Raw genomic sequence first — 15,484 nt, 5'->3', positions numbered from 1 at the left:
TGGACGATGAGCTATTCGTGAGGCCATTCAAGTTTCTGTGCCAGTTACCACAGAGGCAGTATTCTAAGTTTTGAGGGTGTTCCTGAGTCAGCAAAGAGGATCCTGCTTTGTGATGGACAGCCCCTCAAGTCATTAGCAAGTGCAAATCAGGGGTTGATGGGCATCTGCTACAGCTTTGCATCAGCATTTCTGAACTCTCTGAAAACAGCACGAAATACTAAACTTTAACTCCTAAGGCAACAGATGAGAAAATGCTCAGTGTGCTACTCTTGTGCAGAGTAGACAGCAGAGGATACATCCTTAGGTGGTGAGTTGCTGAAAATTAGGTCAACTGCAACAAAGCTGAGAGGCCCAGTGCCTTCTGGAACTCATGACGCCAGCATTTTTCCCATTTGGCCTGTGGCCCTTCTGCATTAGGATCACCTGGGGACTTCCTCAGATTCAGGGCAAATCTCCTCCAAAAGACCTACATCTTCAACTACTAACACAGAATCCCCTGATTTGGCCTGGGAATCCGCACTGGTCGCCAACTCACCAAATGTGTCTGATTCGCAGCAGAGCTTGAGGATCACTGTAGTTGACCAACCCTTTACAAGGTCTTTGACATCCTCTGCCCGGGAACACTAAACTTTGCAGCACCTTTGAAATGCTGAAGCAATATTAAATGGATAGCATCCCCAAATAGAGCCATGCCATTGGTTCACACAGTGACAGATGAGCACAGCCAACTGGAATTAGCTCAGCCAGCTCCCATGCCTCACACATTTGACCTGCACTGCATAACACTTTGCAGCATCGAATTGGCAACGAGAAAACAGAACAAAACAGAACACAGACACCCAGCCATGTGGCCTTCAGAGAAAATCCAAATCCACGTGACATGGGAATTGGCACTTTAAGGCACAACAGACTTGTGGGAAAGAGGACTCTTTCTATTCATTCATTCATTCCCTTCACTAGGTGGGGAAAGGAAGAAGCCCCCTCCCCAAACCAGGTCTCTTCATCCTGAAGTGTCTCCCCAGTCCCCAGGGCTCCCACAGACCCAGCTTCCTCTTACTCCACCCCCTCCACACACCCCGCTGATCTTTCTGGCTCATTCTCCTCCCACCGTGGAGGTCTTGGCAGGAGCTGTGCCATGTGGGACTCAACAAATGAAGCAGGGTCCGTTTTCAAAGGGTAACACTACAAGAGTAGTAAAGCTTCATCCGGCCACTTAATAGGAAGGCTTCTAACTGCCTTATTTTAAATAAATTTAAGACTTAATGAACTATTAAGGATTCGCCTGAACAAGGACTTACTTGAACCCATCTTCCCCTTTTAAAATCACAATTATAGAATAAGTGCACATTGAGAGACATTTCCCCAGTTAAATACCTTATTGACATGAACGCACTCAAAAATGCCAAGACATCAACCACCGTGAATATTTTAGACCTTGGTAAACAGGTACCACTAGGCACTTATGGTACTTAGGAGGTTGTAGCTTAATGTTGACATCTGGCATGAAAAGCTTATGGTCTGAATCATGTTTCTTTTTTATGTAATTCTGGCTCAGGAATCCGATACAGAGCAGCTGAGAAATAAATTATGTTGCTGAGGCTGAAGATGAGGCACAGAAGTACAGCTCCAGCTATCTGAGGGAAAGACAGGGGCCTGGAGTTGGCCAGGAGCCATTCCCTCCTCAGAGTCTTGTCCAGAACAATGGCTTCCATCTGCAGGTGTGTGGCCAGGATCACACACACGTGGAACAGCTGGTGACTGTGACCTACGGCGAACACAGAAAAGGCTGCCAGGATCAGCAACAAAAAACGAACAGGGGCCCCTGGGTGGCGCAGTTGGTTAAGCTTCCAACTCTTGATTTCGACTCAGGTCATGATCTCACAGTTTGTGAGTTCGAGCCCCGCATTGGGTTCTGCACTGACAGGGCAGAGCCTGCTGGGGATTCTCTCTGTCTCCCTCTCTCTCTGCCCCTCCTGTATCTCTCTCTCTCTCTCTCTCAAAATAAATAAACTTTTTTTTTTTTTTAAAGGAATAGACTGCTGATACTGTTCCATCGTGTATAGGCTAAAAACATTATGCTGGGTAAAGAAGCTAGACACAAGGGACCACATATTGTCAGAATCCATTTATATCAAATGTCCAGGAAAGGCAAATCCACAGACACAAAGTAGGTTAGTGGTTTCTTCAGGCAGGGGGTAGGAATCAGGATTAATAAGACATGGGCAGGAGGGATCTTACCGGGGTGATGATCATGTTCTAAAACTCATTTGCGATGATGGGGATTCAATTTGGGGGGTTAACTAAAAATATCACTGAATTGTATCCTTGAAATCAGGGAACCATGTGATACGTAAAATATGCCTCAATGCATTTATTTGTTTTTTAAATGTTTGTTCATTTATTTTTGAGACAGCATAAGCAGGGGAAAGGCAGAGAGAGAGGAAGACAGAGAATCCCAAGCAGGTTCCGCACTGACAGCACAGAGCCCTACAAGGGGCCTGAAATCGCGAACCATGAAATTGTGACCTGAGCCGAAACCAAGATTCTGATGCTCAACCAACTGAGCCACCCAGGTGCCCCAACATTTTTTTTTAATGCAGTGTGAGAAAAATTAAAAGGCCCGAGTACATTTTTTCAACTTGTCCACCAGTCCTGTTTTTCACATGAAGTCTGGCATCATGTTCTCCCAAAGTTCACCTCTTCAGAGCCAGCACTCATCAGCTCCAATTCTGAGGCCAACGGAGAAGCCAACCAGACTTTCTATTGGCCAGTTACAAGGTAGCCCTCTCCTTACTGCTGGTTAATCCCAGACATGACCAGGGGCTCTTCTTCCCTGATGACCTTCAGGACCTTGGCTCACCAGCTATGTGTCCACAGAGGGGAGGACCCAGCAGAGGGGGGTGGTAGTGGGCGGGAACATGCTGAGTTGGTAGTGATGAGAAAAAGAGTCCATTGCCCAGGGCCGAGGACTGTTTGTGGGACAACCCTCAGAAATCAGAAGATGAGAAGAGAACAAAGACAGCATGTGTCATGGGCTGAGCTGTGTCTCCCTTCCCCCAGTTCCAAATGTTGAAGTCCCAATGCCCAGTACCTCAGAATGTGACCGTATCTGGAGACAGGATCTTTTATTATTTTAAGTTTATATATTTATTTTGAGAGAGAGAGGGAGAGAGGCAGAGGGAGGGGTAGAGAGAGAGAGAGAGAGAGAGAGAGAGAGAAAATCCCAAGCAGGCTCCGTGCCGTTGACAGCAGTGAGCCTGATGTGGGGCTTGAACTCACGAACCACAAGATCATGACCTGACACTCAACTGACCGAGCCACCCAGGTGCCCTGTGACTGGTACCCTTCTAAGAGGAGGAAGTTAGGACCTGGGCATGAATGTACACAGAGGAAAGACCACATGAGGAGAGACAGAGAAGAGGGCTGTCTGCAAGCCAGGGAGAGAGCCAGGAGAGAGACGGACCCAGCCCACACCTTGGTCTCAGCCTCCAAAATTATGAGAAAATGCATCTCTGTTGTTTAAGCCACTCAGTCTGGGATTCTTTGTTATGGCAGTCCTAGCAAACACATACGACACAAGAGTTAAGGATTCTCTTTCATTAAAAGAGAGAGAGAGAGAGAGAGAGAGAGAGATTCCCGCCATCTGGCTGGACAGGAATATGGAGGAACTTCCTACGGGCAGGGCCAGCGCTAACCAGTTAGCACTCTGCCCCACGTCGGAGAGGGAATCCCACATCTGGCAGACCCCATTATTGTGGGACGGATCATTTTCCAAACCCGTTGTTAATGACCTGTCATTAACAGTTGTCTGGCAAATGTCCGGCCAATGGAGGGGTGTCTCTGGGTTCTGTTCCCCTAGGCCCAAGAGAGTGGGATTAAAAGTGAATAAATGAGGGGCGCCCTGGGTGGCGCAGTCGGTTAAGCGTCTGACTTCAGCCAGGTCACGATCTCGCGGTCCGGGAGTTCGAGCCCCGCGTCAGACTCTGGGCTGATGGCTCAGAGCCTGGAGCCTGTTTCCGATTCTGTGTCTCCCTCTCTCTCTGCCCCTCCCCCGTTCATGCTCTGTCTCTCTCTGTCCCAAAAATAAATAAACGTTGAAAAAAAAATAAAAAAAAAAAGTGAATAAATGAAATGTTATTAAGACACCAGGGAGTTGGTAAAACACGGCCAGGGCTATTTTTTCCTGCAGTCCCCGGACTTCATTTACAACCACCGATACTTTGTCTAGGTGGGGCTCGGGAAGTGGACGGGGCTCCTGTAGACAAGTTCCAACTCCGTGGCCCTCTCGTCTCCCCCGCCCCCTCACCTTTTTGTTTGAAATTTGCCCTCCAAGCATTTTGGTCCTTGGCATCCCTTCTGGTAGGACAGAATTGAAGTAAAGGAGATGAAGCTCTTTTCAGAGCCAATAAAGCAAATCTGGCCACATGTCTTAGGTGGGAGGAGATGAAAAAAATCACTGGAGAAATGGGCTTGGGGAGAACCAGGGTCCCTGCCCACCATTTAAGGATAAGGGCTGACCCTTGAACCCCCATGACAGCGTATCTAGGGAGCTCTCATCTCAAGGAGTCCTCAGCGTCACCAGAAGTGGCCCAAGGGTCCCTCCTCCAGCCAGTGCCCGACCCACTTCCCTAGACAGAGAGGGAAGGCACTCTCCCAGCAGGTAGAAGTCCTCTGGCTCTCACAGCTCCTCTCCAGCACATCACTTCTCTAACGGCGGTGAGCTCAGGTTCCCCTGGAGAGTCACCCAGCCTCTGAGTGAGACACCCCGAGCTTCTGGTTCGGGACGTCCGGGGGCCTGAGAATCTGAGAATTCCCAGATAATGCTAAATGCTGATGCTCCAGGGGCCACACCTGAGAACCAAGACTCCTGGCCCCACTGCAGCCACCTGAACGAGACGAAGACATGCTCCCCTCCTTGGCACAGCCCCTGCCATCTGTCAGCCTCGGGGCCATCTGCACTCGGTCTGTCTTGTTCCTCTTCAGGGCTGTCCTCGATGTCCATTTAATCCTGGGATTTCATCTTTGGGGTAATAACGGGACTCCGTAGGCCCCGTAGCCCATAGGAATGCCTTAGAATCCTAGATGCACCTGTTCTCCATCCTCCCATCCTACCTGGCCATTTGCTGGCTACGTACATCCTGGCCTCCATTGCCTTACAGTTTCACTTCCCTTGGCCTGCTCCTAGAGAAGCCCCTGGGGAGTTGCGTCTCTCCATGCCCCTGTTTCCCCTTCGAGACCGCATGCACTGGCGTCCTGGTGGCAGGGAGACAACGGGGCCGCCGCGCACTCACCGATGTAGTCGAAGCGGCCAGGCGCCAGGCGCTCTGGCAGGTGTGCGGAGTAGAAGAAAGAGGCCAGGAGGGTCATGGCCGTGTGCTTCTGGTGGTACAAGGCGGCTTCATTCTGCGCACCGTCCCCCGAAAGCAGGAACAGCTGCAGGGATTCAGAGGAACATCAGGTCTCGAGAGGAGGACCCCTTCCTTCTCATCACCCGAAGCCATCTCTGCACACGCGTGCGGGCACCACAGGCCAAGGCCCTCACCTCCTTGGGCTGTGGCTTGGAAGGGGAACTCTCAGGGACCGTGGGAGCAGAATTCCTATTCCTTTTTTTTTTTAATATTAAAAAAATTTTTTTTAGGTTTATTTAGAGAGAGAGAGAGAGAGTGCAGGGGAGGGGCAGAGAGAAAGGGAGAAAGAGAATCCCAAGCAGGCTCCGCACTGTTAGCACAGAGCCCAATGCGGGGCTCAAAGTCACAAACTGCGAGATTATGACCTGGGCCGAAGTCAAGAGTCGGACGGACGCTTAACCGACTGTGGCACCGAGGTGCCCCTTAATATTTTTTTTAATGTTTATTCATTTTTGTGTGAGAGAGAGACAGAGCGCAAATAGGGGAGGGGCAGAGATAGAAAGAGACCCAGAATCCGAAGCAGGCTCCCAGGCTCTGAGCTGTCAGCACAGAGCCCGAACCGGGGCTCGAACTCACAAACCATGAGATTATGACCTGAGCCGAAGTCAGATGCTTAACCAACTGAGCCACCCAGGCTCGCCCATAATTCTGACTGTGATCTTTTGAGAGACCCAAGGCAACTGTATTTTATTTTATTTTTTCTCCCCGCAGGGCAGCTGTATTTTAATCCTCCAAATGTCCATAAAGCCTTTTGAGTTAATTACGAAAGAAAAGGAAAGAAATCAAGGAAAAGGAAAAGAAAAATCCTACTAAATCTATTTGCTACTCTTTTGGGGGTAAAACGTAAGTATAGTAAAAAGTGGTCTAGTCACCCTTGAACTCACTTCTCACCAGCGCATCCCCTGATTTCAAGCTCCTAATTAAGGCTTTAAAGCCTAGAAATCCCTGGAAGGCCTTTCTGAGTCATCAAAACGTGTTAATTACAGCCATTATCCTGTTTGAGAGCTAAGTATAGTTTTTGTATTACCGTTATAATGACAGCAGCCATCACTTACCTAGGGCACTAAGCCAGCCTTTTATTTGCACAATTTCATCACAGCCTCAACAACTACCAAAACATCCCACTTCGCAGATGAGGAAGCTGGGCCAGAGGGTGACTTGCAGACCACTAATCAGCAGTGAAGTCAGGCTGTGGATCCAGGCAGGCTGATTCCAGAACCGGTGCTCCTCAACCTCCCCGCTGGCGATCAGACCTCCCGGCCCCTCCTCCGCCCCCTGTCTGACTCAGCTGGTGCTCCTAATAACGCAGACCTGTGCTATGCGATTTGGTGGCATGTGGGAACGGCTTGCTCTGCTCTGGTTTCCTATGGGTGTTCTGTGTCGTGGAGGAAGGAGTCAGGGGAATGGGCTGCACCCACGCCTCTGGGTCTCCCCCCCCCATCCCAGGCTCACACAGGTGGCAGTGGCTCTGGCCCTCCCCTTCGGTCCCTGACTTGCGCATCAAACTTCAAGCTGCCCCTGGGAGGGAAACTCCACTCACTGGGTGCAGGCCCTCTGGCGGGCATTGCTGAGCCCTCCGATCTGCTGATTTGATTAAACCCCTCTACCCCTCTGTGCGGGAGAGGATGTCAGCCTCATTAACAGATGAGGAAACTGAGGCTCAGAGAGATCAGGTGCATTCCCTAAGGTCACAGAGCCAGTGCGCGCTGGGATTTGAACTCAGGTCCATCCGATTTGTGAGTGCCTCTCCCCTTTCTTGTGTCCCTCCTACACCCCCTTCCTTCATGTTCTCCAATTCCCATCTATCTTACGACCTTCATTTATCCTTTTTCCTTCGCTGCTAGTATGTTAGTTGATGATAATACAGAATAAATGCATTTATTGGCCACTTGCCACGAGCCAGCGATCTCATGTAATCTTCCCCGCAGTCTGATGAAAGCAGGTGTTATTACCATGCCCATTTTACAGAGGGGGACATCAAGGCACAGAGATGGTACCTAACTGGCCCAAAGTCTTACAGCGAGTGCGTATTAGAGATTTGCCTCCAGAGCCTGCTTTCCTGGTCACCGCACTAAACCCCAGGCTGCCTCCCCTTCCCAGCCCTCCACGACTGCGTCTGAGCCCCCAGTCAGTGCTGGCCATTGATGCATCCCCTGTGGTTTGCCAGGGCCTTCATTCTCCTGCTGTGTCCTAACTAGTAAGGGAGCCCCTGGGTCGTGGCTCCCACGTCCGTCCCTCGCAGTGACCAGCATGGCGCTCCGAGCCCCAGGAGCTCAGGAAACAATAGATTCCCTGGTGTTGCCAACAGGCAGAGAAAAGACGGAGCCGGGCCCTTACCCTGTAGAAGATGGGAAGGGAGTCCCAGGTGTAGGGATAAGCAAAGGCAAGGACGCGAAGCATCTTGCAGAGCCCGGGCTTCTGGATTTCAAGAAACCTAAAGCGGGGAAGGAAAGGGGGAAGACGTTGGACCAAAAACGGTTTCCGTGAATGACACACGTGCACGCACATGACAAATCACTGAGGGCCGGTCGTCCGCAGAAGAGAAGTCTTTTTGTACAACCTCCTCCGGAGGCCAGTGGCTCCCCCCCGACGGGCCTCTTCCACTTCTCCCAGCCCGACGGGAGTGACTCTGCCTTCGAGGAGAAAGGGTCTCAGGGGAAACCATCTCCTGGGGCCGCATCGTGAGGGGCAACGGTGTCCAAAGAAGCCAGGGAGGAGGTATTGGGCTGGGAAGGCCCTCTGGGAGGCAAGTTGTCGAACTGCCAAAGGGCCTTTTAGAAGTCCAGCAGCAACCAGGGTGGGCAGACGTGGGGGCGTGGGGGGCCCCCAGCCCGGGCTCCGGGGGGCGAGCACGGCTGTGAAGGAGCCGATGTCAGCTGCCCCGGGTGCGTGCTGTGCCAAAGCCCTTGGTTTGGTGAAGTCTTTAATGACTTTGAGAGACTTCCGGAATACTCGGTACCACACGCAGGGACGCTGGCCTGGGGAAACCGAGTAAACGTGGCCTTTCCCCCTCGTTCAGCAACACCCCGACCCGCCTCCAGTCCCAAGAGGAAGCCAACGTTAAAATGAGCGGTGCTGACCGTGGCAAAGACAGGTAGGTCCTCCTGGACAGAACGCGATGGGGCCTCTGCTGGCTCGGGGCCGGCAGCCCAGGGTATGGGGACTCTGGCAGCACAGATGATAGGCTGGACGCTGGGAGGACGTGAGAGGAGCGAGAAGAATGTCCACACAAAACCAGAGCCCTGAACTGGGGCTCAGGCGAGGGAGGGCTCACGCCCCGGGCCAGGGGGCTGTCGAGGCAGGGTGGCAGGGCAGGACCCCACTTGGGTACCACTGGGTATCAGTGGGGGGGGGGGGGGGGGGGCGGGCCCGCCCTCGGTGCCCCCAGGGCTGCAGGGCGAGGCCGGAGGTCCCCACAAAGGTGGGGTGCAGAGTCAGGGTGCCAGGGTTGGTGGAGTGGCCGTCCCGGTGCAGCCAGTGAGGCAGTGGAGGCATTTGGCCCCTCTCAGCCCTTCCTGACGGTCCTGCCCCTCTTCACGCTCTCTGGCGAGAATGGAGTCTGCTCCCCACCCCTGGTCCCCAGACCCCCCAGTCCCAGCCCACAAGCCTGCCCTTTCCTCCACCAAACACAATCTGCCTCTCTGCTCAGCCCACGCCCATCTCCCCACTCAGCCAGGTTCTTCCTGTCGCCACAGGCTGGTGCCATCACCTGTCACCTGCTGTCCCCCTGGCCGCTGTGTCGTGTCTAGCCCTCAGGAATGCCAAGCATGAGGATCCCTGCTCCAGAATAAGAGGCAGAGAAGCCCCACAGCCTCCAGCGATAGGCTCTGACTGCTCTCAAGCCCACGGCAGCACGTGTCCCCTTTCCTGACCCTGTCCTACATCAGACAAGCGCATGGCGGGCGCAGGGTAGAGATGGAAGACAAGCTCCAGGAAAAGGAGGGAAAGAAACAAGGGACAGCAACTTACGTCCCCCCGCAAACAGGAACCCCAGCCTTGGGAGTAAACCGCCGACCCTGGGAGAGGGGATTTCACATGCAGTTTCTGACCTGGACACCCTGGGTTCGAATCCTGCCTCTGCCCTTCATGATCCTGTGACCCCGGCAGGTGAGGTAACCTCTGTGCCCCTCTGAATCCTCGCGTGTGACACAGGGCCGACAACCTTACCCCCTCACGGGCTTGTTGCAAGCATCTGACGAGATGATACGAGGGAGCTTACATCACAGAGGAACACTCACGAAATGGAAGCTTTTACTAAAATGTGTGTCGTGGGATTCATCCTCTCCCCGTCCCCATCTTATAGCTACGCCGTAAGGAAAATGTGCACAGGCAGGTTCTGGGTGATTTGCCTAAAGTCAGAGGAGCTGGTTAAGAGGCAAAGCTAGGACTGAAACCCTGGGCCGTCTGGCTTCCACGTTTCACACCGCCGCCCCTCCAGCAGGCTGAGCAGGCCTCAGACCACAACCCAGCCTCCATCCTTGCCTGTACCCTCTGCCCCAGGGAGCAGCTGGGACACACGCCCACTGCCCCAACAGCCAGAGTCCATCTCAATAGCATTCACGGTCTCCTGGCAAACCCGACCACACGCCCGCTCCCTCCTGCCCCGTGCACGGCACGGCCTATCCTTCCTGAGTTAGGAGAGGCTCGCCATTAAACGCTCTTTATGGCTCACCATAAAGCACGCTCTTTCTGTGACCACTTACACAGGAGAAAAGCTGGCTGTGGCCGGCGAGGGCCATCCCCCAAACCATGGACTTCCCGTGACTTGAGACAACATTTCGCCCGGCCCGATAAAGTGCTTTCCCAGGGGCAAACGAACCAGCCTCTCCAGCTGCAAAGCCGAGTCTACAGGGAGAAAAAAAAGGGAGAAAAAGCAGAGCAGAAGAGAGCAACAGAGAATAAAAGGCAGAAGGGCCAGCAGCCACAGACAGGGGCCTCCCACTGCTAAGGTGCAGTTCCACATTTAGCCACAGGGTGTCGCTCCATCCAGAGATTCCCGGAAGGAGGGGTGGGAGCCACAGAATCCTCCGAAAGCACCGGATGCCCCACCTGGTCTCCAAAGCCCCACCTGGTCAGACAGTCCCTACACCACAGAGTTGACAGGCCAGTTTACAGGGAGTCAGGCCTCAACTGCCTAGAACCAAGTTGGCAGGCAACACTGGATTTTTTTGGCAGAAGCCTTTATCAGGAGAGGGTCAATAGGATACCAGTCTGTTCTAAAACCTGATAAATCTTGTTGCAACAAAGCCAGCAGGATTTGCAAGCAAGTTCTGGAACGGGTGCTTGAAACGGGTGGGCTTTTGGAAACGTTCTATCGTTTCCTAACGCAGAGGTCGTGTGCGTGTATGTGTGTGCGTTGTGGTTACAGCTGTTCTGTTGTGGGAGTGACATCACAGGAATGCGGACGTTTCCGCATGCTGGCCCCCGGCCCCGGTAGCACTGTCATCTGGCTGAGCCCTCCGACCTCCAGAGGTGTCTGAGAACCACTCACTGCTGAGCCTCCTGCCTCCAGCTCTGACCTCCAAACCCTCTCCTGGGCCTTCTCTGTGCCCCTCTTGGCTGCCACAGTACCAAAGCCACAGGATGGCTCTCCCAGTGCAGCTCACTTTCCGTCCAGGATGAAAAGTCACCCCTCTCCCTCACAGCACTGCCCATAGGGCATTCCACTGAGCAAGTATCTGTCCAAAAAGCCGACTGCTGGGGGCCTTGGATGCGTGGATAAAAAGTACCTACAGGGACTTGTAACATACAGCAAACTCTGTGGGACCAACGTGCCTTAAGGGAGTGAGGACACCTTTCTGGGCTTCTGGATGGTCAGCAGGATGAGCAAGCGAGGTCTCCGTCACCCCACTTTGTTCCAAGAGCCACATAGAGATCACGCATTCTCCCATCTCCTTTCTCAAGTGCTACCGAGGAAGAAAGCAGTTTTCGGGAATATTCATTTGAACAAGAGGCCATGATCATAGGGACCAGAAACCCAGTCAGGGGAGCCCCCGGTTCTCTACGTGGAGATTTACCTTAAAGACATGCACTGTAATGGAATGAATGCCACTTAGACCGTGATGCTCCGGTAAGCACGGAAATAACTAAAAACTACTCGCGAGGTTCACGGTCTACTTCCTGCCCAGGGAAGACGACGGTGGTTCTCTGCCACTCCTGGCCACGCCGTGGACTGATGGCGCAGGAGGCCAAGGTCGGGTGGGCTTGGGGGAGGGGGAAGGCAAGGAGAGAAATCTTGGAAAAGACTCCGAAGCTCCGGCATTGTAGAACATCCGAACCAGAGAGGACCCAGAAACATCCTCTCAGATGCCCTTGCTTGTATGGACACTGGAGCCAGAGGCCACACGGCAAGTCTGTGAAATCGGGGCCTCCGGGGGACCCTGTCCCTCCTCTCCACCTGCTTCTCCTGAAGTTAATAGGGGCTGAGTCACCCCCCGCCCTGGGCACAAGTCCTCTTTCTTGCTCCTCAGACACTGAAGACCAAGAAGGAAATGAAAACATGAAAGGAAGGAGGACCAGGTGAGAAGGGAGCCCAAAGGGCCCTCAGATGGGGCATCCCACCCTGTCTGTGGGCCCCTTTCTCTCTCTTCCAGCACCACCTTCCTCCCATCCCCACGGCAGCAGCTGCTACCACACCAGGAAGCCCCTCAGCTCCGAAGTGGAGTCCATGGAACTGGCCTCCTACAAAGATCACTGTCCTTCACGAGCACAGGGCCAGTCCTCAGAAGGACACGGGGGGCACCTCAGATCCTGGCAGCTGCTGAGACCCTCTCCAGCCACTCTCCTCCTTCCAGCTGTGCAGGCAACTTCTGGCGACTCCTTGATGCCTCCCAGTACTATCCTCTCTGGCCCCCTCACCCTATCCAGGCCGTTCACTCCGTCCAAGAGGCCCATCCCCCATCTCCAGCTAATACTCAGTCCCAGTACCATTTTGCAGAACTCTGTGTATCCAGGCAGGTGTCATCTTATATTCTCATTGTTCATGTTGCCTTCTGTAATGCTATACTCTAAATTCCATTTCCTCTGGCCGTTAGAGGAAATGATGAGTCCGCCTGGCCTTGGCGGGGGTCTGCAGTCTGCTTCAACCACCGCACTGGGTGCTCTCTGAGCGTAAGGATTATGCCTTTCTCCTCCTGGTATTCCCAGATCTTAACATGATGCCTGGAGTAGGGCAAGCATTTAAGGAATGTTGGGTGGTTGGTTGGTTGGCCGGCTGGCTGGCTGGATGAATGGGTGAATGGATGGATGGATTGATAGATGCATGGACGGATGGACTAGTAGGGGGTAGATGGGTAGTGGATGGATGGTTGGGTGAGTGGATGGGTGGATGGATGGATGGATGGACAAGTAGGGGGTAGATGGGTAGTGGATGGATGGTTGGGTGAGTGGAATGGGTGGATGGATGGATGGATGGACAAGTAGGGGGTAGATGGGTAGTGGTGGATGGTTGGGTGAGTGAATGGGTGGATGGAAGGATAGATGGACGGATAGACAAGTAGGAGGTAGATGGGTAGCGGATGGATGGTTGGGTGAGTGGATGGATGGATAGATGCATGGATGGATGGACAAGTAGGGGGTAGATGGGTAGCGGATGGATGGTTGAGTGAGTGGATGGATGGATGGGTGGATGGATGGATGGATGGATGGTTGGATGGGTGAATGGGTGGGCAGATGGATGGGTAGGTGGTGGTTGGGTAGGGGGAATGGTGGATAGGAAGGTGGATGGATGGATGCCTGGATGGATGAATGGATAGACGGATAGATGGAATAGCGACAGATGTGCCCCAGAAGTAAACAGAGATAATCCATTTCATTGACAAGGGAGAAGCCTCCAAGCACAAGCATCGAGAGATTCTAGCCAGCCTGCCCTGCCAAATGAGTTTGTCCAAAGGTAACAGGTATGCCACATCCAGAAGACCCATTTATTATAAACAACCCGGGTGGACCCCTGGTTAGAAGGAAACAATCTACCCTGGTGGCTTATAGGCGATTCAGAAAGCTTAAGAAAAAGGGTGGGGGGGAGGTGGGGGAGCAAATGTTTCGAGAATTTGCACTGGGAGTTCCTAGGAAAGCAGTCCTGGATCATGAACTCTGGGACAATTTGTTTGACACTCATGGAAACTTCCTTGCACCCTCGGCCCACAGTGCTCACCTCCCTCCAATCCTAACTACACAGTCCAGCAGGAGCTAACCAGACAGGGCTGTGACTCATCCAAGGACCAGAGCTAGGTGTGTGTGTGTGTGTGTGTGTGTGTGTGTGTGTGTGCATCCCCGTCCCCGTGCCTCGAGGTCATGCTTCACGTCTCGTGGGCGGTGGCTGGCACCCTTGTTACTTTTCTGTGAGTGTTAAGCCTTGTCTCACCCGAGGCCGGGACCCACCCACTCCTCTCTGTCACCCATGCAACCCTCACAGCGCCAGTCTGGCACAGAGGCTGCGCTCCAGAAAGAGGCTTCTGCGTCCCTGGCAACGGAGTCCTCGAGGAAGTGGGGAGGAGGCGAGGATAAGCCCGTGACATCGGATTCGGTTTCTTACCCCCACGGGCAGACCCGATCTCCTCACAGCTTTACAGGAGGGAAGGGACTTTATCCCCCACTCCCACCCCCAGGCTTCTGTCATGGGATGAGCAGCCCTAATGTTGAGACAGAGCCTAGAAATGAGACTCCCTCTGACTCAAAGCAACTCCACGCTTCCCACCCATCTCAGGACAGGCAAGCAAAAGGCAGGTTGGGGCAAGTGGGTCTGCGTGCTCTTTAAGAATCTATCCTTCCATTTTTACAGAAAACCAGCCTGTCAAGCTTGGGGAAACGGGCCTACCTTCTGTCCCACGAAACCCCAGTGTCACCCAAGGAAAGGTGTAGCCACAATCCTCGCAGAGAAGCGCCCCTCCCTCCGCCCCCGTCCCTCTCCTCCTGGGGAGGGGCGAGCGGATGGCTACAATTCTCTGAGCTGGTCCAATGGGGAGACCCCAACCGGCGCCCCGGAATCGAGACCGGGGGACGGAAGATGGGGTGCAACCTGCCAGCCTCCCACGAGAGCCCTCACCGCCCCCCCCCCCACCCAGCACCCCGGGGGCATCCAGACAGGGCTAACACCCCAACACCGCCATCTGAGAGGTGTCCCAAATAATTTAAGCAAAAGGAAATTGAGGCGATTCCTTTCCACAAAGGGCTGCATAAACCAGAGCTTTTAGCCACAAGACAGTGTCTCTTGCATTCACACTCCAGTGAGCTTTCTTGAGCGAAAGGGAGAAACTAAAGAGAATCAGAGCCAGTGATCTGGGTGTGGCTCACAGCCATAGGGTTTCTCCAGGGACGCCGGGGACACTTGGGTGCCATCTGACAGCTTGACAGCTGGCACATATGTCTAGAGACGGGCCCGCTCAGTCACTGTTCGCAGACGGCCCACTGATGGGGCACCGCCTCTGGGCCAGCTGTTCCCACCACATTGCTTGTAACCCTTACCTCCATCTCACAAGGAGAGTAGTTGGGTTGGCCCCATTTTACAGATGAGCAAACTGAGGCTCAAGGAGGATACGCAGCCTGCCTCGCAATAGGGCCAGCATGAAGCCAAGTGTGGAGTCCCCTTGAACACCCAGGCTTCGTGCCCATGAAGCGGGTCCTGCCAGCCGCGGGACGTCCGTGTGGACCCGAGCCCCCAGGCTTCCGAGAGCCCTTCCACTGAGCCTCCCCCGCCCTCTGAGGTGCAGTGGCCGGGTACCTGGAGTAGCAGGAGAGGCCGGTGCTGATGATGGTGTTCAGCACGGCCAGGGGCACGTAGTAGTCATGGAAGGTGGTGTTCACCATCACGTTGGGGATCGAATAGGCAGAGTAAGCGATGGCTGAGCCTGGGGAAGAAAAACCAGCTTTGGGCGGGAAGCCAGGACGCAGCACAGTCTGGACTCCTCGGGAAGACCAACCCCAGCATCTGGCTGAGCCCTCATTATCCCCAGGGACCGTGAGCGTCCTGCCGTCATACCTTGCCTGCGCCACTGCCCCTCCCAGAACGTCCTCCCTCTCCTCCCTGCCTACCCCAATCCTAACCTGAGAACTTACTATGAGCCCAGCCTGCCCCCCCC

General features: G+C 53.8%; 2 protein-coding genes across 20 annotated transcripts in view; one reads left to right on the top strand and one right to left on the bottom strand.

The window, feature by feature from the left end:
* LOC147580300 (uncharacterized) overlaps positions 1-7,314 on the top strand; it is a 67,960-nt gene extending 60,646 nt beyond the window's left edge. For 7 of the 11 annotated variants that reach the window (XR_015252762.1, XR_015252756.1, XR_015252753.1 and 4 more), the window contains 2 exons: positions 1,556-2,778; positions 6,120-7,314. Coding sequence is in view for 1 of the 11 variants with exons in the window: in XM_086711084.1 (XP_086567210.1) it covers positions 1,556-1,597 (42 nt within the window). In the remaining 10 variants the exon portion in view is untranslated. Of the gene's footprint in view, positions 1-1,555; positions 3,882-4,119; positions 4,149-6,119 lie in introns of those variants that run through there. The other 4 variants (XR_015252759.1, XR_015252760.1, XR_015252758.1 and 1 more) reach the window with 4 other exon arrangements.
* PAQR5 (progestin and adipoQ receptor family member 5) overlaps positions 1,358-15,484 on the bottom strand; it is a 73,069-nt gene continuing 58,942 nt past the window's right edge. For 8 of the 9 annotated variants that reach the window (XM_086711079.1, XM_086711083.1, XM_086711078.1 and 5 more), the window contains 4 exons: positions 15,127-15,253; positions 7,746-7,842; positions 5,292-5,433; positions 1,358-1,765 (listed from right to left, as the gene is read on the bottom strand). In XM_086711079.1, the coding sequence (XP_086567205.1) occupies positions 1,524-1,765; positions 5,292-5,433; positions 7,746-7,842; positions 15,127-15,253 (608 nt within the window). In that variant the 3' untranslated portion in view covers positions 1,358-1,523. Of the gene's footprint in view, positions 1,766-5,291; positions 5,434-7,745; positions 7,843-8,488; positions 8,601-10,111; positions 10,254-15,126; positions 15,254-15,484 lie in introns of all 9 variants that reach the window. The other variant, XR_015252752.1, reaches the window with a different exon arrangement.

The sequence above is a fragment of the Puma concolor genome, chromosome B3, assembly GCF_028749965.1.
Source record: "Puma concolor isolate L17-30 chromosome B3, mPumCon1.1.hap2, whole genome shotgun sequence".
In the NCBI taxonomy this organism is placed as follows: domain Eukaryota; kingdom Metazoa; phylum Chordata; class Mammalia; order Carnivora; family Felidae; genus Puma; species Puma concolor.
This window is presented reverse-complemented; position numbering and strand designations above follow the sequence as displayed.